At 53.5% G+C, this 27,300-nt stretch overlaps 1 protein-coding gene across 2 annotated transcripts; it reads right to left on the bottom strand.

The window, feature by feature from the left end:
• NECTIN2 (nectin cell adhesion molecule 2) lies at positions 1-27,167 on the bottom strand. Of its 2 annotated transcripts, XM_007458554.1 has the most exons (9): positions 27,077-27,167; positions 15,461-15,856; positions 12,042-12,338; positions 10,667-10,784; positions 10,204-10,352; positions 3,117-3,270; positions 1,159-1,222; positions 926-1,012; positions 1-264 (listed from the first exon to the last, which is right to left on the bottom strand). In XM_007458554.1, exons 1-9 carry the CDS (start codon positions 27,165-27,167, stop codon positions 1-3), a joined length of 1,620 nt encoding a protein of 539 aa, XP_007458616.1. The 2 variants fall into 2 exon arrangements, with proteins under 2 accessions (XP_007458616.1, XP_007458617.1); XM_007458555.1 differs by lacking the exons at positions 1-264; positions 926-1,012; positions 1,159-1,222; positions 3,117-3,270 and adding an exon at positions 6,195-6,580.
• Between the last annotated feature and the right edge of the window lie 133 nt (positions 27,168-27,300).

Below are 27,300 nucleotides of genomic sequence, written 5' to 3' on the forward strand. Positions count from 1 at the left end.
TTACACATACATGGCCCGGGACATGACAAAGCCTTTGCCCTGGTAGGACTCAGAGGGGCTGGAGTAGGACAGGGAATCGTAGATGGGGTTGATCTTGTCCAGATAGTCTTCCTCCTCCTCCTCGTCCTCTAGATCCAGGGAAACCCTCTCCAGAGCAGGTGGCCCTGGAGACACCAGCATGGGGGACCCCAGGTTCGTGGCCCCCAGGAGCAGGGGCCCTGACGGTTCTTCCAAGGTGGGAAGCTCATGGTATCGAGGCATTTCCTGGGGATCGGGAGGGAATGAACCCAAGGTCACCTCTTGAACATGAATCCCACTCTGCTCCCTGACCCTCAAATCCTGACCACCATCTCCCCATGCCAACCAGACCTGACCTCACCCTATGTCACCCCTTGTCACCTGGGTTGATATTGAACTGGGACAATCATACAGCTGGTCCCTAACTCAAAGCCCAGAGCATGGACTCTACCCTGTTAATCTTGAGCCTCTCCTTTTCTTTTGATCACTGACCCCAAGTCTTTCCCCATGAGTCTTTGACTTCAATCTTGACTTAAGCTTAAGCTCTAAATAGCCCCTTGAAAACTGACTTGTCTCAAGACAAACTCAACATCCAACCTCTGATCTCCAGGAGGCCACTGAGGGGAGGGACTGTCTGTCTTGTCCCAGCTCCAGGTACAGTGTCTGGCAAATGGAGATACTCAACCAGTCTTCTTTGATGGGATGACTTTAAACTCTCACCCCATGTCCTTGGACTTTTACAACCAAGACCTCCCCCACTGAATCCTAAATGTATCTCAGAGCTCTAAGGTCTGACCAGAGATACAGCTCTGAACTTGAGTTGTAACCGTTAGTCCTTGACCTCTTATGTAAGGAGGCCCTTAAACTCAGATCCCAAACCCACCCTTGTCCTCTCCCGAGCTCCTACCTGCTCAGCGCACGAGACACTAGCATCAAAGTAGGGGGTCTTGAGTGGGTTGTGCTCCGAGGCCCCCAGGGTGAAGAGCTGGGAGGGCTGTGATGCGAGAGAGAGGGACAGGTCAGGACCACCCCCCCTCCCAGACAGCCTCTCCCCACCAGTCCCCACTCCCAGCCCGGGCCTCAGCGGCAAAAGTGGTGTGGGGATGTGGGGGCAGCCTGGGCTCCAGGGGAAGTGCTCACCATCTCCGGCTCCTCCAGCTTTGCCTTTGGAGTCGGCGGCTTGTATGAGGGAGGCCCCTCTAGGCTGTGGGGTAGAGGTAGGTCAGGTGAAGGCTAAGCCCTGAGAAGCCCTCTACCCCAGGGCCACTGCACAGTTCTTTCCTCTGTCTGATCTCTCTTTCCATCACCCACCTCCCCTTACCCAGCTTACTCCTACTCATCCCATGAATTTCTCTTCTTCCAGGAAGCCCTCCTGACTCTCCAGGAGGATCTGGAACTCCTGTTATATGATCATATCTACCTATACGTCCCTCACAGGGCACTTACTGAGTTTGTATTTGAAATATTATTTCTGATCTCATTCAACAACTGTACCCCACTGTGAGCAATGTGAGGGGAAAAAAATGAGATCTGTGTTGTCAACATGGTGTTCCCAGAACACACTATGAGGAATATCAGGAAATATTTGTTAGAAGAGGGAATGAAAAAAATGAATGAAATGCTTTCCTGCCCCCCAAACTATGTTAAATTCCCTCATTCTACACACCCTCAGACCAGAGCATCCTATATATATAATAATGATGGAGGCTTACTATGCCTTCAATCCCCAGCTCAGATGTCCCTGCCTCCAGGAAGCCCTCCCTCATCTTTCAGGCTGAGTCAGGTGCCCCTTCTAGCCTCTCCCAGCTCCCTCAGCTTCCTTAGCCCATCCCTGGCCATGATGGACTGTCACTGTCTGGGAACATGTCTGTCTCCTTGAGACTGTGAACCCTGGGAGGCCAGGGCCAGGGCCATCTCAGACACCACTGGGTCTCATGGGCTTAGAAGAAGAGATCAACAGCAAGTTGTTGGTTTGCATTGACTAGATGATTAAGACAGTGGTTCACAAACTTTCTTGTGCATCGTAGGGAGTTTGTTATAAACACAGATGCCAAGCCCTTCTTGTAAAAGTTCTGATTCAACAGGTTTGGTGTAAGCCCAGGAAGGTGCATTTTTAACAAGTGTTCCCCCTCACACACACTGGGTCATATTATTTCAGAACCATTTTGCCCCCAAAATGCTGTCTTGCTGGATGAATTTCAGCAAGTGGTTTCAGCTCTCTGAACCTGTTTCCTCTTTGAGAAAATGGGTACCCTTAACTCCATCTGAAAATTAGGTTTCCATGATATGATATGTTTATGTGTGTGGACGTCTTTTATTTATTTTTTAAATCTATTTTATTTTTTTTGGGACATCTTTTAAGTGTTTGTCTCATCATTGTGTTCCTAGCTTTCAGGGTCTTGCCCCAAGTGAGTACTTTCTGAATACCTATTGAACGAATGAATGAATGGATGGATGTGAGGCTTCATTGAGATCACACATGTAACATACATCTCATCAAGCCTGTCACATAAGTGTTCTACACAGAGAAGTGGGGCTAGTTTCCCCCAATATCTAGGCTCCTCTTTTCTCATAGTAATAGAGATTTTGGCTGGGTACGTGGCCACCAGAATAAAGACTACGTTTCCCGGCTTCCTTTGCAGCTGAGGCAGCCATGTGACTAGGCCACTGGGAAATGGGAAATTAGAGGAAGTGATGGGTTCCCTTACAGGGCTGCCAACTGCCTTCTATTTCCATTTCCCTTTCCCACCGAAAGGAATGGGGTCATTGAGGCCAGGATGGCCATGTCTGGTGGTCATGTACATAGACAACAGTAAAAGAGAGGACAGCTATCTTGGAATGTGAATGAAGGTCACGCACTAGGGAAGGTGGAGCAAAAAGAGAGCAGGAGCCTAGGCTCTGATGACATCACAGAGCAGAACTGTCATAGACATGATTTCCAGGAGACAGAAATAAACTCTTCTCTCCACCGCATTTAAGTCATGGTTGTTTTGGGTCACTCAGCCATTGCTGATGACTTTCTCCCAGCCTCCTCCCCAACTCTGTGCGTCCAGTTCTGGGACCCCTCCCTCATCCACTTCTTAGGGCCCATCACTCACTCCTCCACCTCCTCTGCCCCCTGCAGCCTCTGCTCCTTCCGCTGCTGTCGGCAGATGAGGATGCCTGTGGCGGCCACAGCAGTCGCAATGATGGCAGCGATGATGCCCCCAATGATGCCACCTGTGGCCCCTGCGCCTGCTGTGTTGGGTGTCTCTGCAAGAATGAGGGACAGTGTGAGGGAGTCTCCAGGAGGAAGCCACAGTGCCTTATTCCCAGCCCCACCTCCCAAGTCACCACCCACCTGTCTGCCTTTTTTCCCAAGGGCAGAGGACATTCTTTTTTTTTTTGCGGTACGCGGGCCTCTCACCGCTGCGGCCTCTCCCGCCGCGGAGCACAGGCTCCGGACGCACAGGCTCAGCGGCCATGGCTCACGGGCCCAGCCGCTCCGCGGCATGTGGGATCTTCCCGGACCGGGGCACGAACCCGCGTCCCCCGCATCGGCAGGCGGACTCTCAACCACTGCGCCACCTGGGAAGCCCCAGAGGACATTCTTTTTATTCACTTAATCCTTAATGATCATTTGTTGTGTGATAAGAGTGGTGAGCAAAACATACAAAAGTCCTAGTCACATTGGACTAATGTTTTGTTGGGCAGGGAGGACACCAGTAGAGAAATATACACAATAGCTAATATGCCAGGGGATAGTAAGTGATAGAGGATAATAGTGTATAGTAGGGTAGATGATAAGTGACAGAGCAGGGGCCCTCAAGGGCAGTCAGAGAGAACCTTACTGTGAGGTGACATTTGAGCAAAGATCTGAAGGAGCGGTAGGGGGTGAACCATGAGAATATGAGAGCATTTCAGGCAGAGCGAACAGCCAGCGCAAAGGTCCTGGGGAGGAAGCCTCACGTTTTTTTTTTTTTTTTTTTTGCGGTACGCGGGCCTCACTGTTGTGGCCTCTCCCGTCGCAGAGCATAGCCTCCGAACGCGCAGGCTCCGGACGCGCAGGCTCAGCGGCCATGGCTCACGGGCCCAGCAGCTCCGCGGCATGTGGGATCTTCCCGGACCGGGGCACGAACCCGTGTCCCCTGCATCGGCAGGCGGACTCTCAACCACTGCGCCACCAGGGAAGCCCCCTCAAGTTGTTTTTAAAGACAGCAAGGAGGCCATGTGGCCAGAGCAGAATGATGATGCGAGAGTGTGGAGCTAAGGGAAGAGAGGTGATGGGGAATGGAGAGAAAAGGCAAAAAAATTGGGGAGCGGAGCGTGATTCTGGATTTGGGATCAGACCCCCTCCTTCATTACATAGAATGGAGTCATCCTAGGCAGAGGATCATAGCTCCTCTAACTTAACAGGAAAAGGGGTGGAGAGGAGCCCATGACCCCCTGGGCCTCTCCTTTGTAACACTTCCCACTTCTTGAATCGTTTTTGGAGCAATTACCTGTTTACTTGCCAATTTCCACACTGCACGCTCCAAGGGGTGGGGTCTGGCACACAGCCGGTGTTTTTCTAGACATGTAAGGCGGGGCCCAGCAGGGACACTTAGGGACCTACTGTCTGCCAGATCAGCCAAATTCCCGCCCCTACCCTCCTGGCACTACCCTCCCATTGTGGGAGGAGGTGGTGGGGGGCCCTGGACAGGGTGGTACAGACAATAAACAACTAGGGGAAATAACATGTGTGCCAAAGCCCCATCCACAGGCTTCCCCCTTCCATCAACCCCACTACACAGATGCAGAGAGAAAGCTGCCGGTAGGAGCGCTGCCTGGATCCCTGGACTCTCCGATTTCCACAACTTCCTGTTACACAGCCTGGCATCCTCTGGAGGGCTTCAGAGCGCGGGGGAATATCAGAACCTGCTGCTCAGTCTACACACGCTCACCCTAAAATTGCTGCTATTCTTGTTGTTGACTGCATATCCGGGAGGGCAGGGCAAGCTCTGCCCGAGTCACCGCAGTGTCCCCGCACCGTGAGTGGAAGGCAATGCAGGTGGAAGAAACGGGCTCACCAAGCCCCTCCTGGATGCTCAGCCCCACGCTGGGCATTCGGGCGCAGCCTTACTGAGTCCCATGACAGCCTCAGGAGCAGAGATGAAGGCCACTGGTGTTTTACCAAGGTGGCCATGGAGCTCAGGAGAGCAGAGGTAACCTTGCCCCACTCCATGCCTCCACCGCAGTTCTCTGCCCGGGTTTGGGAGATTTTCTAATGGTGGCGGGGAGTGAGAAGAATACAGAGCTGCAGCCCCTCCCTCTGAATCACCGAAAATCCCCTTGGGCACAGCCTGGGGACAAGGGAACACAAAGGAGGTAGGAAGGGCCACTGCCGTGTTCTTCCAGAGGGGGGACTTTCCTGGTTCCTCAGCAACCCCACCTGCCCCATCCCCTCAGGGCTCCTGAGAATGAAGGGGCGGTCCTCCCTCCCAGTATCCTCAGCAAGCTCTGGGAGGTCGGGTCTGAGCTGCCCTCAGAGGATCAGATCACAGCACCTCCCCACCTTCAAGGGCCCACAAGTCCAGGATCCCAGCCCCGCTCTCCGGGGGAGCTCAGTTCTCTCGCCACTCTGGCCACTCCACCCAGGAAGGCAGCCTCTGTCCTGGAACTCCCGAGTCCAAGCACCAGCCTCTAAGCCCAGTTCCCAGTCCCACTGGCTTTAGGTGTCTCGGGCATCCAATATGTCCTTCAAGGACCCAAGTGACCAGAGCCCACCCCCGCCGGCCCCCAACCCCAGCCTCACCAAGTCTAGCCTCCACTAGGCTCCCAGTCTCCAGGGCCCACCCCCTGGGACCTAGCAGTCCCTGTCCCACCCCCCCAAGGAGGGGGTCCGATGTATTACAAGACACCCCCAATGTTTTCCTCCAAGGTGTTTATTAACTCCTGAGTGTCATGGGGCCAGAGCAGGCTGGAGCCCAAATCGAGTCTCTGGGGGGGAGGGTGCTCTGTGGTTCCCCATTCCCGAGCTCCCCGGGGTGGGGGGCTCCCCTGCCCCATACAGCCCTGGAGACAGAAGTCCAGTGTGTGACATTCCACCTCCCTCCACATCCCAGGAAAGGAAGCAGGAGGTAGCTTTGAACTCCAGTGTCTTCCGGACAAACAAGTTGAACGAGTCTGGGACCCTTGGCTGTCTGCCTGTCTTGGGGTCACACATAAACTGCCCGCCGGGAGATGAGGGAGCCGTCCAGCTGGGACTCCATGTCGTCCTCGAGTGCCGGGGGTGGAGGCAACATGAGGCCTTTCTCTGCCTCTTCCTCCCCTTCGTCCTCCTCGTCCTTGCCCTCTGGCCTCAGGGGACCAGGGGCACTTGGCGTCCAGAAGACGGGACCCCCATTCCCAAACACCTGAGTTTTCGGATCGTAGGACCCTCCTCTGCCGCCGGGTCCTCCTCCTGGGCTCTTCCGCCTTCTCTTCACCCTCAGCAGGATGAAAGCCAAGGGCCCCCCAGCCAGAAGCAGCAACAGCAGGAGTACGCCCCCACCAGCCCCCCACACCACTGGACCCACGTCTCGGGGCGAGGCCCGGGGGTTGTCTGAGGAGAGAGAAGGGGTGAGAGAGAAAGGGAGACAGGAGGTCAAGAGGATACATCTGGGAGTGGGGAGGGGGGGACCCAGGACACAGCAGGGCAGTGACGGGAACTAGGAAGGTGAGTCAACTTGGGCAGAAGAACGTGGAGGGAAGGGAGAGCCCGTTCCCTCTTCGCTACAGGCTGGGCGCTTTGTATGCGGAGGGGTTGCCAGTGGGTGGCCCCCAGATGGATCTCTTTACACCTGTACAGCGTTTTCCCCAAATTAAACTTGCTAACAAAATAGAAAACCAACCAACCAACCAACCAAAAACCAAAATTAAACTTGCCAGCTAACATTTAAAGCACTAGGCCATTTCACTGCAAATTCCAGATTTCTTTTAGGGGGAAAAGGAAAATCAGATCCCAGGGACTCCCCTGGCGGTCCAGTGGTTAAGAGACTGCGCTTCCACTGCAGGGGGCATGGCTTCAATCCCTGGTGGGGGAACTAAGATCCTGCATGCCATAAGGCGTGGCCAAAAATTTAAAAAAAAAAAAAAAATCAGATCTGGCGACACTAAACTTTCATCTCTTCCACCTGGTGATGGGCTGTGGCTGAGTCAGGCTGCTGACTCCGAAGGGGACAAAGTTCCACACCTGGCCACCCCGGTCACTCGCCAGGACCCTGTAGGCATCTGGGTTTGAGACCCCCTCCCAGAAGCTCTGAGGTCAGCGTCATGGAATCTTGGGGCTGATCCAGCCAGGAAGAGGCAGCCTAGATTTGAGCGTGAGGCTGTCTGATTCCAAAGCTCTTTGCACTTGAGAGAAAGGGGATTGAGAAGGGCCAGGGGCCTCCTGGTAATTCCCCCCCCCCCCCCGCCCCCACTGGGAGCGGGAGTGGCTGGGAGCACGTGTCCCCAGTGTGGCGAATGGGGCTCCTGAAGCCCCCAGTCCCGGTTTCCTCTCCCAGCAGGGCCTGAGCTTGAGGGAGGGGAGGGGTCTGGGGGAGGATAGGGGGTGGGGTTGGGCGGAGAAGGAAGCCAGGGAGCCCTAAGCGGGGAGGAGTGAGGATGAGGGAGGGGGCGTCCAGGCCCCACAACAGGAATAGACATGATGCAACTGGCATCTTATCAGACCCACCCCACCCCCCAGTTCCCCCACCCCTGCATGCAGGGTGTGACTGGGAAGGGGCTGGGACCCAGGCATCTGTTTCTGGATGTTTTCCAAAAACGGGGGGTCACGACCTAGCGGGCTGTCAGATCAGTCTGGTGACTCACAAGCAGCAGTAAAACAAAATAGAACAGAAAAAGTTTACCTCAAGTATGAAGGGTAAGTAGTATTCTGTGAAACTTTTTAGGGGGAATATATTCCTATACCTGTACCCTGGAGATGGGAAAGATTTCTTTCAGTGAAGTCTGGAGACCAGTTTTCGCACGTGTCGGAACGTGTGTCTGTGTTACTGGGGATGATGATTTGGAGGTGGTGGGTGAGCGTGTACCTGTCTGTGGGTCAGAAATTCTCTGAAGCAATGTCTATCTAGCCTGTGGCCTTGCCTGTGTTCTTATGTTTCCGCTGGCGTGAACCCCAAACCGAGCGTGAGAGCGTATGCGGTTCTGTGTGTGCATGGGGATGTGAGGGGTCTCTGAGACCCTCTGACGTGACCCTGCCAAGAGCAGGGAGTGAATCTCCTCTCTGGGCAAGGCCACCTGTTGGCACACTCACTGCACGTGATGATTTCTAGGGTGCTCAGAGGGTGTCCCCACGTTTGTTGGCGCCCATCCGTAGGTGCATGTCTTTGCAATGAAGCTTCTGACTGTCTGTGGGTCTGTGGGTACCACTGCGAGAGTCTCTGGGAGTGTGATTCTGTGTGCATTACCCGCAGCCCGCAGCTGCCCAGGTTCCTGATGGGGCTCTGAGTATGTGTGTCTCACTTGGTGAATATCACCCTAGGCTGAACTCTGAACCCAGTGTGTTCACTTTGGGGTTTCCAGTGGTGGATATCCCTGGGGTTTCTGGGTGTCTCTGGGGGATGTCCATGCTTTCGTGGCTCTGTCTTCCTCCGATGGCCCTCAAGTGTGATCCCGCCTGTGTTCTGGAGGCTCCACCCCACAGAGGTGCCTACTGACCCAGTGCGGGTGGGGAGACCAGTTTCTCTGGTGAGTATCTGGGATAGAGGTTCAGGGGGTGTATTTCCAGTTGGGCACCTCGCTGGGTGGGTGGAGCTGACCCTCCCCCAGCTGTTCCTTTGAGGGCAGGGACCGAGACTGGGTCACCATCGTATTCCCCACATTGAGGAGAATGCCTGACCAAGAGGAAGACTCCGCAAATACTTGTCAGATGACGTTTGTTGAAAGACAATCTCCACAATGGGTTTTTTGGAGTTTCCGAGGGTGTGCACTTGAGAACGTGTTCGAGTTACCTTCTCAGCATCTGTGTGTGAGCAACGATGTTTCCGCACGTGGAATTGTTGCTGTCCGCGGTTCCTTTCGCTTCTAGCATGTCTGCGTGATGGTGTCTGCCTCCAGGTGTGTGTGTTTGTGCACCTGAGCGTGTCAGATGCGCTGAAGGCAGGCCAACAGTCTCTCTGGGTGTGTGGTCTGTGACAGTTTCTGAGTAGCTACGTCATATCTCCCCGGCGAGTGTCCGAATTCCTCAAGAGGGATCCGTTTTCACTTGGGTGTCTTTCCGGGTGTGCGTGTGCGTGTGCGTGTGTTGATCATCTCAGTAAGGGGGCCTGCTTCCGTCTGTCTCCAGGTGTGGGTGTGTCTTCACACCGATGCCTATGAGTTTGTCTTTGGTTGTGTTTCTGAGGGGGCCCTCCTCCCACCCACTGAGGCCCCCTGCCTCCCTCTAAGCCTCCTGGGCTACATTTGTGATTGCGACCCCACTTCCATCAGCCCGAACCTGGGCTTTATTTTTGGCTTTATTTTTTTCCTCTCCAGCTAAGTCTTGGGTCCTATCTGTGTTTTTGAGTTCCCATTGTGGAGACTCAGAGAACTTTTGACCCACAGACACATCAGCCACCATTTCCAGAATACCACCTCCAGGGAATTCCCTGGCAGTCCAGTGGTTAGGACTCCACACTTTCATTGCCGTGGGTTCGATCCCTGGTCGGGGAACTAAGATCCCGCAAGCCAAGTGGTAGGCCAAAAAAATCCAAAAAACAAAGCAAAGCAAAACAAACCCAAAATACCACCTCTAGAAACACAAACATCCCAACACACACTCAAACTGGTTTCTGGGTCATACTGACCAGCCCTCACTGTAAGAAGTCCATTGTTTCCGAGTGTTTGTCTAGCTGCCCTCACGTGACTGTTAGTTGTGCAATTCTGTGGGCGTGTCTCACTGGCTGGAGGCCAGGCCAATGTCCCTGGAACTCTCCCTGAAGGCCCTTCCCAGGCCTCTACTTTCTAGGAAGACCCCAGCGCAGGTCTCAACGTCCTAACTCCTCTGTCAGCACCTACCCTGTCACCCCAATCCAGATCCCACCTAGGGCCAAGCCACACCGTCCCCCTCCCATCATGGAGGCGGGTCTGAATTCTCCCCAAGTCGGCGGCGCAGCCTCCTCCAGTGCAGCCCCAGAACCCAGAAGGGAGGTAACACTTGGGGAGCAGACCCAGTCGTACACACCATCCCCAAGACCCGCTTACCTCGAACTAGGACCACCTGCTCGGCGTGGCCCGTGCCCACGGCGTTGGTGACGGTGCAGATGAAGGTGGTGTTGAACAGCCGGTCCACCGAGTGGACGATCAGCTTGGGGCCCTGGGCTACTGCTGAGGCTGGGAAGACGCCTGAAGTCCTGGGGGGTTTGGGGGTCACATGAGAAGGACAGCATGGTACACGGGGAGTACAGGTCAGACAGCCCTCAGGAGCCAAGCTCTACGGACCTGAAACTTACTCCTTAACACCCCAAACTGCGAGTCCCTCTTTCTGGAGGAATCACGGTTTCGGGCCGCTGGAGCTCCTCTCTCACAGCACAGTAGTCCAGGCCCCCAGCCCCTCCTCCCTCAGCCCCAGGATCCAGACCCCGGCCCCTCCTCCCTCAGATCCAGAGTCCAGGCCCCCAGCCCCTCCTCCCTCAGACCCAGGAGTCTGGGTCCAAACAGGACTCACGTGCTCCAGTCGTAGCCTGTGGGCTCTGGTTTGCTGCGGACGTCACAGTTCAGGGAGGCCTCACTACGGCCGACATACCAGTTGTCATCATAGCCGGATATGGAGACCTCAGGGGGGTCTGGAGGAAATGGGGGGACTGGCTCAGTGACAGGGAGAATCCCAAAAGGGGTGATAGGTGAGCAGATAGATAAGAATTCTAAAGAAATGGGCTGGCAGGAGGTGGACCCATGGAAAATGCCTGGGGCAAATCAATCCGGGCTGTATAGACACTGTCCAGGGACACGGCTGAGGGTCATTTTGAGGAAGTTACTGTTCGTTGCAGGCAGCGCCCCGAGGCAGCCACTCTAGATAATGTGTGTCATTTCTGACACGCCCAGAGTGGATAAGGGAGTTAGTTTAACTGCAGTCATTGTCTGGGGAGCTAGTATAGAAAATGCTGAGTTGGGGTATGGGGTATGATTGGACAGTGGCTGGAAAAGCCGCTAAAGTAACTGTTTGGCAGGGTCTGTGGGAAGAGTGCCCGGGGGAGCCTCTCTGGGTGACATTAGGCAGTGCTGGTGTGAGCAGTTTGGGGAAGAGCATATCAGAAGGGGTTGATATTGACAGCGTACAGCGGGGAATTCCTTGGCGGTCCAGTGGTTAGGACACGGCTCTTTCACTGCCGTGGCCCCGGGTTTAATCTGCAGAGCGGCCAAACAACAACAACAACAACAAAACACATATTTTGTTGATAGGGTCCAGAGGGGCCAATGTGATTACACTGGGGGGCAGAAGCAGGTGTAGAGGCCCCAGGAGAGTCAGTATAGACAGTGTCCAGGGAGCCAATTTAGACAGTATGAATGGGGGTGTGTATGTAGACAATATTGGGTTGGGTAGTGAAGACAGAGCAGTGGATATAGACAGTGAGGGAGCAGTGTCAACTGGGGTCCACGAGAGCCAGAAGATTGCTGGGTGCAGTTGTATGCTGGTAAACTGGCTCTCTGAAAAGGGAGGGGAAAAAAATAGAATAGCCCTGATTTGAGGTGTTTGCCAATTTCCTTGGTGTAAATACTCCACACGGCTGATTGAAGCTAGCGGTAAGACTTCACTGGATGTGGAATTGGGAAGAAATGTATAATACCGACCCTTGCAAACCCATTCTGATTTACCATTGATTGTGGCAGCAAGGTGAGAGCCTCGTGAAGCCAGTATAGACAACGAGGGGGCAGTGTGCAGATGTTGTCCCGGGGAGCCAGTGTAGACAATGGGCAGGAAGGCAGTGCAGAATTTGACCCAGAACGCCAATGTAGACAACACTCAAGGATAATGTATACGGTGCCCTAGAGAAGCCGGTATAGACAGTATTGGGGGTGTGGTCACATCCTGATGCACTCACAGCGCACAGAGAGGGTCACAGGCAGCAGAACTGGCTCCTCAAAGCTCTCGTGCTCCACTTTGCAGGTGACCTTGACACCATCTGCTTGGCCCAAGGGTACCAAGGTGAAGCGGCTGGTGACGGTGACTGTACCAGGCAGGGGTCCTGACACCTGGCTCTCTCTGGCCTCCCCATCCAAGGGTGAGAGCCAGGAGACTCGGGCAGGTGGCCGGCCGCCCGTGGAGACACAGCGGGCCACGGGTACAGGATCCAGACTGAGTGTGACTTCTTGTGTTTCGGCATGGTTCTGGGGCTGGGCTGGGGAGAGGAACAGAGGGCAGCGTGGGTCACTCCACACCTAGAGTCATTCAACAAACACCTCAGCAGCAGTGGAGCTGAGCAGTTAAGCCCCAACTGCCTGGGTTCAATTCCCAGCTTTGCTGCTTTGCTGCTGCATGGCTTTGGGCAAGTCATTTCCCAACTCTGTACCTCAGCTTCGTCTTTTGTAAGGTGGGGATAATCATAGTACCCACCACATAGGATTGTTGTACAGATTAAATAAATTGATATGTAAAGCACTTTGGACGGTACTTGACACTCACTGTGCTATCTAAGTATTAGCCATTATATTTTCTGTTCTGCTCTGCTAGAAAAACAGACAATGTCCACCAGTCTGGAAGAGGCCGAGATTTTAAAAGAAAAGCCAAAGCAGAATAATGAGGTTCAAAGGTCCAGCTGAAAAGCCCTCCAACTTCTTTTCCTTTAATCACCATTAGATTGTGGTGCCAGAAGTGGGATAAAGGCAATGGAGCTTCCCAAAGCTGGAATTTTTTTGCCCTTTTCACTCATCCTCCTGGAAAACATGGAAAAATATTAGGCAGGGTAAACCTCCACGAGGAATGATAATGACAACCCACAGTTACTAATGTATGCCCATAACCAGACACCTGAGTTCTGACACCTGAGTTCTCCACCAGGTGGAGAGATCCAGGAAGCATCTCTAGCTGCCTTCTGGATCTCTCCAGCTGGATATGTCCTGAGCTTCTCAACGTGGTACTGCCTTCCTCTCCTTTCCTATCCTTCCTGCATTCTCTCCTGACCGCCGAAGTCTCTGATGGGCCTGCCCACATCCTCCCTGATCACCCTCCCATCAGTCCTATGAGAGCTCCAGGCACACCCACCCCACCCCTCTTCCCACCCACTGCAGGGTCTTAGCGACTTGCACTGCCTGGAGCGCTCTGGCCTCCCTTCTCCTTGTCTTGTTCTTCCTCCTCCTCCAGATCCCAGCCTCACTTCCTCAAGGAAACTTCCCTGACATCCGACTCCCCAAGAAAGCGGAGTCTTCACTGTTCCGTTCTGCACCTTTGTAGGCACCTGGTGCATGGTAGGCGCTCTCTATGCAGCTCTTGAATAGAACAAATGATTGCACAAGAGAGACCTTCGTGAGGGATGAGCAGGGAGAACAGCTGTGCTTTTTGTGAAACAACTGGTTTTGGGGCTCCTTGGGAAGGGAAGTGTGTCCTGAGGGACAGTACAGGGTACACTTCCCCAGCTCTCTGGGGCTGAGAGGTGGGTAGTTAAGTGTCCAGAGTGACGTGGCTTCTGTGGAGTTGCCGGGGAACTATGGGATCCCAGGGGATTGCCTAGATTTAGGAAGAAATAGCATCTTCAGAAAGACATCTTCCCTAAGTCTTCCCCATTTCGCTAAGTGGTTGTGCGGGTTACCTTCCTGCTGGACCAGAAGGCTGGGCGTTTTTGATTCTCCTCTTCCCTTAATTCACAGACAAGCACCTTCTATCTCTTAAAAGTGTGATTATTTCCACTTCTCTCTTTATTCCACCCCCCTCCCCTCCCCTGCTGCTTCTTCCCCCTTCCGAGCCAATGCCTCCTCTCACCTGGTCTCCTTGCTTCCCTCTACCTTCGTCTACCCTTCTGATGGGCCCACACACAGCAGCCAGTCATCTTTTTAAAGCAAGTTCAAGAGCCTGGCCAGGGTGCTCTTATGGTTTGAAACCCTCTGATGGCTCCAAATAATATTTCAGATAAAGGGGATTCCCTGGTGGTCCAGTGGTTAGGACTCCAAGCTTTCACTGCGGAAGGTAGGGGTTCAATCCCTGGTCGGGGAACTAAGTAAGATCCTGGAAGCTGAGCGGCGTAGCAAAAAAAAAAAAAAAAAAAAAAAAAAAAAAAATAAAGGTGAAAGTCGAGCCACCTGACCTCTGTCTATGAGGCCCATGCAATCATCATGACCCTGTCGGTTTTCTCGCCTTGTTGAGGGTCACTCAAGCCCTTGCAACCACCCTCACCAGCCTCATTTCTAGAACATGCCAAGCTGGCTCTCATGTCCCAGCGTATGCATAGGCTGTTCCCTCTGCTTGTGCATTCATTCCTCTGCCCGTGGACGTGTCCCTGAGGGTGGCTCCTGCTAACACTTTGGGACTTGACGAAGAGGCTTTTGCTGACCATTCTATCTAAATGAGTTCACTGGGGCCCTCACTCTGAATATTGCAACATCCTGGTGTTTTCTTTGTTTGCCAAATTGATTATTCTCTGGCTTCACCTCTAAAATATTTCCATAATCCAATCTCTTCTCATCACCCCCACTGCCTCCATCTTGGTCTAGGTGCCATCACCTCCCACCTGGACATATGCCGTCACCTCCTTTGTGGTCTCCCAGCCTCCACCCTCACCAATCACATAGCCAGAAGGAGCCTGTGAAAACCCAAGCCAGATCACATCCCTCTTATGTTCAGAATTTCCTGTAGCTCTTGTTCTCTCAAGGCAAAAGCCAAAATCTTCACGTGGTCCGTGAGGCTGTGATCTGTGCTCCCCCATCACCTCCTTGACCTTGCCTCTTTCTACTTTCCTCCATTCATGCATCTCCAGCCACACTGACTTCCTTGCTCTTCCTCAGACATTCCAGGTGTGCCCTGCCTCAGGGCCTTTGCACTTGCTATTCCCACTGCCTGAAACTCTCTTCCCTAGACCTGCAGGGCTCCCTCACCTCCTAGTTTGGGTTAGCACCAGACCACCCTCGCTTACAACTGTAACCTGCTCCCCTCCAACTTCTGCAGCACCTATAACCACCTGACTCACTCTTATTTTTCTTATGTATGTTATCTACTCCTTTGTTTGGAGTATAAGCTCCAGGAGGGCAGGGGGTGCTGTCTTCCTCACTGCTTTATCTCTAGAGCCTAGCATAGTGCCTGGCACAGAGTAGGTACTCAATTTGCTGAACACTTGTTGCCGGCTGTCTCTCCAACTTGCAGAACAGCGTGTGGCAAACAGTAGGTGCTTAATGAATAGCTGCCCATTGGCTGAAGATCACGGACAAGGTCGATATCACAGCTAAAGAGGAGAAACAGACTGCTGAGGGGCTCTCGTGCATTGCATCCCCGACCCTCCCACTTCGTTGCAGCCCTGCCCCCCACCCTGCTCACCTATGACTCTGAGCCAGGTCACTCCCCGACTGGTGCCCCGGGGGAAGGTGGCAAACTCGCAGGTGTAGTTGCCCTCGTCCTCCACCGTCAGGCCCCGGAGGGCCAGTGTGGCGTCCCGCACCTCCAGCTCTGTGCCTTGCCCGGCCCCGGTGCTCTGCCCGGCATTGACGAAGGACAGCCGCTCCTTGCCTGGCTTCGGGCTGGGGAAGCTGGGACCATACTGGGGGTGGAAGATGGCCACGTTCTGGTTACCCTCAGGCGCGTCCAGGCGCAGCCACGTCACCTGAGACACTCGGATTTCAGGCGCTGGGGGCAGCAGGTGGCACGGCAACTCTACGGTGTCCCCCAGGTGGCCCCGCACCTCGGCTGCGGCCCGAACTCGCACATCCTGGGCTCCTGCGGAGAGAGGAGAGAGAGAGGTCGGGGCAGTGAAGGACCCAGACACCTCCGGGCCAGGCCGGGCCATCACTGAGGGGCCGCCCCCTGAAATGCAGACCCGCAATGCAATGCAGGAATCTTTCTTTATGTAATCCCAATTCCCAAAAGGCCAGCCAGAAAGACAGTTTGAGGAAAACTAGGGACATTTGTGTCCAGGCTAGATGACATATGATTATGGAATTACCATTCATGATCTTAGGTGTGATGATTAATTTGTGGTTATGTAGTATTCCTTTAAAATTAAAAAATATTTTATTTTATTTTATGCCGCACCGCATAGCTTGCGGTATCTTATTTCTCCCACCAGGGATTGAACCCAGGCCATGGCAGTGAAAGCCTGGGGTCCTAACCACTGGACCGCCAGGGAATTCCCTATTTTATTTTTATTTTATTGACGTATAGTTGATTTACAATGTGTTAGTTTCAGGTGTACAGCACAGTGATTCAGTTTATATATATATCTCAATACATATATGTGTATTGTATATTCTTTTTCAGATTCTTTTCCTTTATAGGTTTTACAAAATATTGAGTATAGGTCCCTGTGCTATACAATAGGTCCTTGCTGGTTATCTATTTTATGTAGTATTCCTTTTTCTTAGAAGATAAATGGTGGATGGGACTTCCCTGGCGGTCCAGTGGTTAGGACTCTGCAATCTCACTGCCGAGGGCCTGGGTTCAGTCCCTAGTCGGGGAACTAAGATCCCACAAGCTGCGCGGCGAAGGAGAAGATGATAAGGGGTGGAAATGTCATACCTGTAAGGTACTCTCAAATGGTTCATCAAAAACAACAACAACAAAAACGATAAAGTGACGAAGCAAACGTGGCAAAATGTGACCCTTTGTCAAGTCTAGGGGCAGAGGATGAGGAAGGCTGCTGGGTCATTCTTCCAACTTACACATGTGTGTTTGAAACTTTTCATTATCAAATGTTTGGAAGGAAAACAGAATCCTCCAAAAATAACAAAAACCTGAATCTATCCCAAAAGAAATTAAAAAAAAATTCAAAGTGTGAGGATAGTTTTCATTTTTTTTCCTACGTAAGAATAATACTTTCTCTCACCTTTCTATAAAACCTACAGCCCTCTGTGCCTTTTTTTTTTTTTTTAATTTTTATTTATTTTTTGGCTGTGTTGGGTCTTCACTGCTGCATGCGGGCTTCTCATTGCTGTGGCTTCTCTTGCTGCAGAGCACGGGCTCTAGGCGCGCAGGCTTCCGTAGTTGCAGCACGGGGGCTCAGTAGTTGCTGTGCCTATTTTTTTTAAAACAGCCGTGCTGAGATATAATTCCCACTCACCTATTAAAAATGTACAATTCAGGGACTTCCCTGGTGGTCCAGTGGGTAAGACTCCGTGCTCCTAATGCAGGGGGCCTGGGTTTGATCCCTGGTCAGGGAACTAGATCCCGCATGCATGCCGCAACTAAGAGTTCGCATGCTGCAACTAAGAAGTCCGCGTGCCGCAGCTAAGACCTGGCGCAACCAAAATAAGTAAGTATGTAAACGAATAAATGTCTATATCTTATGTATATTTTTTTAAAGTTAGACTAATAAATAAATAAAGTACGATTCAATGACTTTTCATATATTCACAAGAGTTGTGCAACCATCACCATAATCAAGTTTAGGACATTTTTATAATCCCCCAAAGAAATCCCTGTACCCATTAAACAGTCACTCCCATTTCCCCTCCTCCCACCCCCTAGTAATCACTAGTCTATTTTCTGTCTCTGTAGATTCTCTTCTTCTGGACATTTTGCATAAATCAAATCATACAACATGTGGCCTTTTGTGTCTGGTTTCTTTCACTTGGCATAATGTCTTCAAGGTGTGCCCACGCTATAACATGGGTCAGTGTCTTGTTCCTTTTTATGGCTCAGTAATATTCCATTGTACGGATTGACCACTTTGTGTTTATCCGTTCATCAGTTAATGGACATTTGAGTTGTTTTCACCTTTTGGTAATTATGAATAAAGCTGCTGTGAGCATTTGCGTACCAGATTTTGTCCGAACGTATGGCTTTTATTTCTCAGCTTATCTTTTGTTTTCTGATTGTTAATAAAAAATGGAATAAAGGGGACTTCCCTGGCGGTCCAGTGGTTAAGACTCTGAGCCTCCACTGCAGGGGGTACGGGTTCCATTCCTGGTCAGGGAACTAAGATCCCACATGCCGCGCGGCGTGACCAAAAAAAAAAAAAAAAAAAAACGGGGGCCTTAAAAAAAAAAAAAAAAAAAAAAGTACTGTTCTTAATAAATAACCCCAAATTTAAAACCACCCAAATTTTCATCGACAGAAGAATGGATAAATTGTATACTATTACGTGGTGCAGTTTGGGAATCCACCTGCCAACGCAGGGGACACGGGTTCGAGCCCTGGTCTGGGAAGATCCCACATGCCACAGAGCAACTAAGCCCGTCCGCCACAACTGCTCAACCTGTGCTCTGGAGCCCGTGAGCCACAATTATTGAAGCCCGTGCACCTGGAGCCCGTGCTCCGCAACAAGAGAAGCCAACGCAATGAGAAGCCCATGCACAGCAACTAGAAAAAGCCCGCACACAGCAACAAAGACCCAACGCAGCCAAAAATAAATAAAATAAATAATTAAAAAAATAAAAACCAGAATAAAGATGAATGTTCCTCTGCTGTGTAAGGCAGTACAGCATGGTGACTGAGGGCAGAGTGCCTGGGTTTGAATCCTGGCTCGGCAACTTACTGGCTGTGTGACATTGGGCAAGTCATTTAACCTATCTGTGCCTCAGTTTCCTGGGCTGTAAAAGGAGGGTAATAATGGTGCCCATCTCCTAGGGATTGCCGTTTAAGGATTAAAGGATGTTTGTAGAGTACTTGGCACACAGGGCCCCCCGGAAACACAAGATCAGTGCTTGGTAAATAAACATAGCCAGGTAAGTGTAATTACAAGTAGCCCTCGACACCCAGCCTCAAGGCAAGGCCCATGCCCAGCTGTCTCCCGATGTGAGGGGAGGAGTGCGTGCCGCCGCTGGCCTCACACAGGAATCCAGGGAAAATTAACAGGGGACCCTAGTGAGAGGGTCCCCAGCAGAAGGCAGCCCCTTGGGCAGGACCCGTCCCAGGCACTTCTCAAAACAAGTCATCAGTGAAGGCCATTGTGTGACACAGACATCATCTCGTGGAAGCCCCACATATATCTTGCAACTCAAACCCAAGGGTGCCACCTTGGAAGATGGGCTCCTCCTCTGCGGTAGGACCAAACTGCAGAGTGTCATGTGTGGGCCCCCGGAGCAGCTGGCTGGGGGCTTCCTGCTGGCTCTGTCCCTTTCCAGGTGGGGACCTTGTTTCGAGCCTAATTTCCTCCATCTGTGAAATGGGGATGTTTAAGCAGCCCTGCAGAGTCCCTTGTGACAATTCCATTAAAATGATTTTCTCCTGTAAGCTCCTCACAGGGCTGGCAGGGTAAGGGAGTCAAGCAGAGGCGGCCAGCCGTCCGCTGCAGGCCAAATCCGGCTCTCCCACATAGTTACTTTTGGCCCACATAACATTGTTCCAGAAGTGAATTAGCACCACAGAAGGGTCTGGAGATTAAAGGTCGAATCCAGACAAAAATCAGGATATGAGGCTCTGGTGGCAACAGTTAGGTGGAGCTGAGGAAGGGCCACCCCCTTCCCTCAAGGTGCCAGGAACCATTACCCACATGGCCCCCAAAGGCACTGAGTATGGGACAAGGGTTCCCAAAGGCTATGCCCCTTTCTAGCTGGGTGAGGAGGGAAGGGCACTCCGTCAGGGAAAAACCCAGGCCAGTGTGAGCTGCAGAAGCAAAGTAGGGCAGGGCCAAGGGCTTAAGTTTTCTTCTTGAGGTAAGTGGGAGCCATTAAGGGTTCTTCACTTGGAGAAGGACTTGGCTAAAGTGAAGATTTATTTTATTTATTTATTTTTTTTTAAAAAAAATTTATTTTATATTTATTTTTGGCTGCGTTGGGTCTTTTTTTGCTGCGCACGGGCTTTCTCTAGTTGTGGCGAGAGGAGGCTACTCTTCGTTGCGGTGCGTGGGCTTCTCATTGCGGTGGCTTCTCTTGTTGCAGAGCACTGGCTCTAGGCGCGCGGGCTTCAGTAGTTGCAGCACATGGGCTCAGTAGTTATGGCGCACGGGCTTAGTTGCTCCACGGCATGTGGGATCTTCCCAGACCAGGGCTCGAACCCGTGTCCCTTGCATTGGCAGGCGGATTCTTAACCACTGCGCCACCAGGGAAGTCCCTAAAGCAAAGATTTAGAACTTCAAGGGCATGAATGGTAGGAACCTTCCCACCAGTTATTCTTTCCCAGACTATGCCAAGCAGTGGGCAAAAAACAGTGACTCAGCCCGCAGGCCCTGTGTGCTAGAGGGTCAGCCCCTAAGGACAGGGATTTGCCTGTCTTGTTTCCTACTGTATCCCCAGAGCCTACACCAGGGCCTGGGTATAGTAGGTGCTCAATCAATACTGTTAAGAAAAAAAACCTGTTGAATAAATATCAAGCTCTGTTCTGGGGGCATGTACCACAGATGTGTCAGGATAAATCACGTGCTTCTCCTCTAGGAGCTCACATTCAGAAGGGGAGACAGATATTGTACAGACAGTGATCACCAAGCACTTTGCTGGATGAAGGGGTGGGGCTGGGGGTGAGGGGGAGAACCTAGAGCAGGGGCCTGACCCAGCCGAGGGGAGGGGCAGGAGAGCTTCCTGGAGGAGGAGACCCTTGCCAAGGGAAGCCAAGCTATAGCCCACAGAGCCCCACACCCCTCTTTGGGTCGCTGGGTCCCTTCTGGTACTCAGATTTCCTGTCCTAAAGAAGTCATTGTGGCTGCAAGATACCTCTCTTCTTCTGGGGAGTTCTCTGGAGGTCCAGTGGTTAGGACTCGGCACTTTCACTGCTGTGACCTGGGTTCAATCCTCTCTTCTGAGGGAAGCTGCCCTCCTGCATCTAGAGTGGCCCTGGCTGCTTCAGAGGATTAAAAAAACACACCCACTTTTAGGAATTCCCTGGTGGTCCAGTGGCTAGGACTCTGTGCTTTCACTGCGGAGGGCGCAGGTTCAGTCCCTGGTTGGCAAGCCAAGTGGCGCAGCCAAAATTAAATAAATAACTAAAAATTAAATTTAAAAAAACCCACGTTTAGCTTCTTGTGGGGCAAGGTTCTCAGCAAGTTCTTTCATCACCAATACTCTCTCCCCGATGGCCACACAACCCTCCTCTCTCCAACTAGCTGGCCCTCGTTCCCTTACCCTGCACCTCACTTTCTCTCCATCTCACACAGCATATTTTCATGACCTTCTTGGCTCTCTGAGAGCTGGAATTCTTTGCCTGGCTTTGCTCACCCTCAATATCTGCAACAGAGACCGGCTCCTAGTAGATGCTCAATATTTGCAGAATGAATGAGGTTCTAAATTCTCATGGCTTGGACTTCCCTGGTGGTCCAGTGGGTAAGACTCAGCGCCAATGCAGGGGGCTGGGGTTCGATCCCTGGTTGGGGAACTAGATCCTGCATGCATGCCCCAAAACTAAGATCCCGCATGCTGCAACAAAGACCCGGCGCAGCCAAAAAAAAAAAAAAAATCCCATGGCTCTACAATCCCTATTCTAAGTGTCTCAATTCTGAATGAACGAATAGGATGGTTCAGCCCCTGTGGGGTTAATGGCCCATTTATTAGGTATTTCCACCTCAGTAAAAGGTTCAGGATGGAAGCTTTGGAGTCATCCCTGACTCCTCTCTTTCTCTCACCATCGCCCCCACCCCGCTCCGCGCCACCCATGCAATCCATCAGGAAATCCTGTCAGCTCCATCTTCAAGATATATCTGCAAAGCGGACCAGGTCTGATCCCTGCATTGCCTGTATCCTGGTCTAAGCCAGTGGCACCTCTCCCCTGGGTCATCCCCCCAGGGAGGGTTGCCGTTGCCCCTGAAGTCTGTTCCCACACACAGCCAGAGAAGCTACAGCAGATCAGGTCGCTGCTGTGGCTCTCTCACTCAGAAAAAAGCTCAAGTCTTTACAGCGGCCCACAAGGCCCTGCGTGACCTGTGCCCATCCTCTTTCTGACCTCATCTCTCACCCTCTCCCCTTGGTTCACCCTGCTCCAGCCACACCATCCTTCTCGCTGTTCCTCAGACATGCCAGGCAAGTCCCACCTCCGGGCCGTTGCACTTGCTGTTCTCTCATCCTGGAACACTTCCCCTTCCCTCCCTCCCTTCGGATCTTTGCTCTGGGGCGTTCCCTGACCACCTTAATGATGAGAACAGAAACTCCATTGACCCTGCTTCGATTTCCTCATAACAGCTGATGTCTCTTCCCCACTAGAACATCAGTGCCGGGGGCAGGGATCTTCGTCTGTCTTGGTCACTGCTGTATCCCCAGAGCCTAGAACAGTGCCTGGCACACTGTAAGAGCTCGATAAAGATGAAGACGGGGAATCAGCAGTGCACTAGATCATATAGGCTGAGGCTGACTTAGAGTTTGGGCTTTTTCTTGGGGGCACTGGGGAGCCACAGAGAGTTATAGGCAGGGGGAGGGACAGGGTTTGGTTTATGCTTTAGAAAAATCCTTCAGAATGGAGCGGGTCGGGCTTCAGGGGTCAGGGCTGTGGGGATGGAGGATGAACCAGATTGGAAACACATTCAGAAGTTGGAATGGTTGGGACACGGAAGCTGACTGGCTGTGGGGGTGAGGGGGACGGGGTTAGTGTGGGCTGATGCCCAGATGTTTTGCGTTTCAGGCAGAAGCAGGAGAAATGATGCCAGGAGGAAGGCTGGCCTGGAGTTCGGACCCTAGTGTCCAGCACGCTGCTGGGCAGGTGATTGTGCCCTGACCTTGGCCAGGACGTGACCAGCACCACAGCAGGGGAGTGTGGCCATGGGAACACCGCCCTCCCTCAGCTTCCCTTGGCCAGCCAGGCTGGTGACAGCTTCATGAGGTGTCAGCTAGGTCCCCAGACACGCTTCCTCTGCCTGGGCCCTGGGATGCAGGCTTCCTGTGATGGCAGAGTCGGGGCTACCCAGGGCATTGTGTGAGCCCAGGGGAAACATCTGGGGGGGTGCAGAGACTTATAGCCTGAGATCTGGGGAAGGGAAATCAAGGCAGAGAGGAAGGGGCTGGGGGCCCAGACTCCTGGGTCCCTTCCTGGCTGGCTCCTCCAGGCTTGGCTTACGCCCTCCAGACCAATAATGCATCATGACCCGCCCTCTCACCACGGGGTGCAGCAGACTCCAGCAGGCCCTTGAAGGCCAGCGTGCTTGGAGCGCTGGCCTCAGCTGCTGCCTCAGCTACCTTGCCAATTAATTGACTGCATTAATCACAGTGCCCACCCTCACAGCAGACATCCAGGAGCCGGTCTGAGGAGGGGGTGTGCAGCGGTAGCCAGGATATGGGGCTGTCTGCCTGGGCCCGCATTTCGGCACCTCCGTCCCCCAGCCCACCTCTCTGATCGTGGTCATCACTCAGCTCGGGGGACCCCTTCCCTCCCTGGTCTGAGATTTCCCTGCCTTTCTACAGGGGACTGACCCCCCTGAAGGTTTCCCCTGTGGGGTCTGATACTTCTGGGGGTGAATCTCTTCCTGGTCAAGCCCCTCAGACAGAGCCCCACTCCTACTGATCTGCCCAGCGTAGAGTTTACACCAAAACATTTCTGTATCTGAGACTCTGGCCTCCTCCTCCTGCAGGTCCTGTCTCTTTGATCTCTTGTGTCTCTGCCTCTGATTCTTAGGGTTCCGAGTCTGCCCCCGCTGTGTCTCCCAGGAGTCCCTGGTCTCTGCTCTCTGTGTCTGTCTGTCTGTCTTTCTCTCTAACTGCTTTATTGGGATACAATTCCCATACCATACGATTCCCCCTTTAAAAGTGACCAGCTTGGGACTTGCCTGGTGGAGCAGTGGTTAAGAATCTGCCTGCCAATGCTGAGGACACGGGTTCGAGCCCTGGTCCGGGAAGCTCTCACATGCCGTGGAGCAACTAAGCCGAGGCACCACAACTACTGAGCCTGTGCTCTAGAGCCCGCAAGCCACAGCTACTGAGCCTGAGTGCCACAGCTGCTGAAGCCCGCGTGCCTAAAGCCTGTGCTCCGCAACAAGAGAAGCCACCGCAATGAGAAGCCTGTGCACCTCAACAAAGAGTAGCCCCCGCTCACCACAACTAGAGAAAGCCCGCATGAAGCAACGAAGACCCCACGCAGCCAAAAGTGAATAAATAAATAAATAAAACTAAAGTGTCCAGCTCAATGGCTTTTAGTAAATTCATAGATTCGTGCCTCCATTACCACAATCAATTTCAGATCACTTTCACCAGGCCAAAAAAATCCTAGCTGTTCTCATATTCTTTTTCTTCTGTACCTCCAACATCTGAGGTCTGGGTCTTTCTGGGTCTGGGTCTCCCAGTCTCTGGAATCTGGCTCCCTGCACCGATTCCTGGGGTCCCTAATCTCTCCAGGTTTCTGGTCTCCATCTCTCAGGGCCGCCATTTCTCAGTGTCTCTGACCCTCAGCTCTCTCTGCCTCCTGGGTCTCCCCATCTCTGCACGTCTCTCCACACCTGTGACACACTTGCTCTTTGCTGGGCCATCTTACTGGGTCCCCTCTCCTCCCCCTCCTGCTCCATTTCTCAGCATCACCGGGACATTAAAAATGTAACAGCATCCCTGGCGGAGGCGGGGGAGCTGGCCAGAGTGCCCAACTCCCTGTCCCTCCCGTGTCCACCACTCCCCGTGGCCCCCACACACTGCTGGCCTTGAGGGTCGCCTGTGCCCCGACCTCCTTGGGTCATGGCATCGCCGTCACTGACTGGCTGGGGTCTCTTGGGCCCCCTGCCTGTCACCAAACCTCTGTCTCTCTCTTTATGCTGTTCCTGCCTTTATCCAGATGTCCTTCCAGCTCCCTTCCCCCCCCTCCCGCTCCCCCTCCCACACTGCCCCGTCCCCGTGGCTGTATTTCATTGCCGCATCTCTCGGTTCCATTCCTGTATGTGTCTCTGACCCCATCCTTAAATTTGTTTCTGATGCCCTCCGTCTGTTGGCTTCTGTCCCCATCCCTGTATCTCCAGCCTCCCCCTGTATCCCTCTCTCCCCTCTTCTCCCCCTAGGATGTGAGCAGACCCACCCTTACTGCTCCCCTGTCCAGTTCCCCTTCCCTAACAGGAAGGGACAGCAGGCCGGCAGCCCCTTTCCTCCCATCCCCCTCCGCTACCGTGGGGCTGCCTGGCTGACACGGATGAGCAGTGAAAGCTGGGAGGACTGGGGAGGGCAGCCACAGCAGGAAGCCCAGGTGGTGCACCCTCATTCCGTGGAGGCCAAGGAGGGGGAAGGCAGAGGAGCCAGGGACAGGGAAACAGAGATGGATGGAAAGGAGAGAGAGAGGGCAAGAAGGGAGGAGAGAAAGAGCTTGGAGAGAGATTAGAGAGCCAGAGGGGCAGAGGGAGAGGGTGAGAAATGGAGAGAGGAAGCGGGGAGAGAAAGTGAGGGAAGGAGGGGAGGGAGAGAGAGAAAGAGAGGGAGGGAGAAAGGGAGGGAGGGTGGGAAGGAGAGAGGCAGAGAGGAGAGCAGAGAGCAAAGGCACAAGGATGGAGGTTCAGGAAAGGGGAAGACCTCCTCCTCAGGTGCTAAGAGCTCCCCCCCGCCCCCCGGGGACCAGTGGGACCTCTAAACCCCTCCAATGGCCCCGCAGGGAAGGAATTATCTCAGTTTTCCAAAGGAGGGAATGGAGGCTCAGAAGCATTTTCTGATGCCCACCAGGCGGGGCAGAGGCAAGAAAGGCTCTGAAGTCTGCAGACTGGCTGTGGACCCTGGGAAAGTGGCTTGCCCTTTCTGAGCCTCTGTTTCCTCATCTGCAAAATGGGAACAGGAACTGGACCTGTCTCTCAGGGTGATCAAGAGCCTTCCATGAGATCATGCACCAAGTCAATGTCTGACCCAAGGTCGGGTGGATTCTGAGCATTCTCACAGAGGTGGCAGGTTCTGACTTTTATCTCCCTATCTCTGACACAGAGGGAGAGGCAGGCGATGCAAGAGTCAGTACACAGTTCTGGGTCAAAGCTGGGAGACAATTCAGACACATGCTGGGAAAAAAAGACCAGGGGTCCCGCAAGCTCCCTCCGTAGTTTCTGGCAAACCTTTGGGAAACTCCAGTATCCTGAGTTTCTAGCTGGGAATAAACAGCCGGGTCACCTGCAAAGGGGCGGGGCTAGAGCCTCCTTCACCTGCTTCCTCCCATCCCCTCCCTCTCCCGGGGCTGCACCCCTCCCCTAGGGGAGGTGGGAGAAACGGGAGGGGGGGTGTGGTCCGAGCAGAGGGAGAGACAGCGGATTAGGGCGGCATCTCTTCGCGTCCACCTCCCGCTGCGGCTCCTAGGACAAAGGCGCGACTAGAGGAAAGATAAGGTCCCGAAACCGGGAGTCCGGGACCGGGAGCCAGGAGAGCGCCCGCCCCCGCCTTGCCCTGGCTCGGCGAAAGTGAAACCCGGAAAACTTCCCCAGGGATGCCCCGCCGACGGCTCTCAAGGAAAGGGAAGTGTCCTAGCCGGCGGGACTCGGCCTCCTTAATCTACCTGGGACACAGCCGACCGAGCCTCCAGCCTCCAGACAGGGCCTCCGGCCCTTAATTATATCTATAACCCAAAAGTCAGGGTTTCTGCCCACATTTATGTCTGAATCTCAGGAGACATTCCAATGCCCACAATTAAATCTGGAGCCCAGGAGACAGGGCCTTTTGCCCTCCCCTCCCCCCAATTCTGTCTGGGACCCAGGAGACAGAGCCCCGTGCTCACAATTTGGAACCCACAAGTTTGAGCCCTTCCTGCCCCCAATTCTACCAGGACCCCGGTAAACAGAGCCCCTAGCCTTCATTCTTCCTGGGACCCAAGAGATAGAGCCCTCAGCCCCTAATTTTTCTGGGGCCCGGGAGTCAGAGCCTTTAGCACTCTCGGGCTCGGGGTTGGGGTTGGAGCTCGCAGGCCCTTCCCCAGGTCGCCCGAATTATCACTCTTGGCCCTCTAAGGGACCCAAAGTCCGAGCTCCCCACCCCTCTCGAGGACCTCGGCATCTGGCTCCCTGCCCTCAATTCTCACCGGGCCTCAGACTCCCAACTCTGGGTGAAGGAAAGCGGGGTGGTCTCGCCTCATCATCGCCACCCTCCTGCTGGGGGTAGGGAAGGGGATGGGTTCGCGCGCGGCGGGGAGGCGCCTGCGGTCTCTCACCGGTTTCCCGGAGCAGTAGCAGCAGCAATGGCAGTAGAGGCAGCTTCAGCGGCGACAATTTCGACGGCGGGAGGGCTGCGTCCCGGGCCATGGGGGGCCCGGGGAGGGACTGGGCCCGGGCGGGGGCCTGCGGGCCACTCTGCGTGCGCCGATCGGTTGGGCAGACGCACAGGTGCCTGAGTGGCTTCGGCTCCCGGCTGGCTCCCGCCGCGCCCTGCTCTCGC

Source organism: Lipotes vexillifer, unplaced genomic scaffold (genome assembly GCF_000442215.2).
Source record: "Lipotes vexillifer unplaced genomic scaffold, Lipotes_vexillifer_v1.1 scaffold371, whole genome shotgun sequence".
Taxonomy (NCBI): domain Eukaryota; kingdom Metazoa; phylum Chordata; class Mammalia; order Artiodactyla; family Lipotidae; genus Lipotes; species Lipotes vexillifer.

Coding starts and splice junctions, on each gene's coding strand:
- NECTIN2 (XM_007458554.1), bottom strand. CDS start 27,167: ATGGCCCGGGACGCAGCCCTCCCGCCGTCGAAATTGTCGCCGCTGAAG. Junction 12,339..15,460: donor GACCTGGCTCAGAGTCATAG/GTGAGCAGGGTG, acceptor TCCTCTCCCCAG/CCCAGCCCCAGAACCATGCC. Junction 1,223..3,116: donor GGGGCAGAGGAGGTGGAGGA/GTGAGTGATGGG, acceptor TCTACCCCACAG/CCTAGAGGGGCCTCCCTCAT.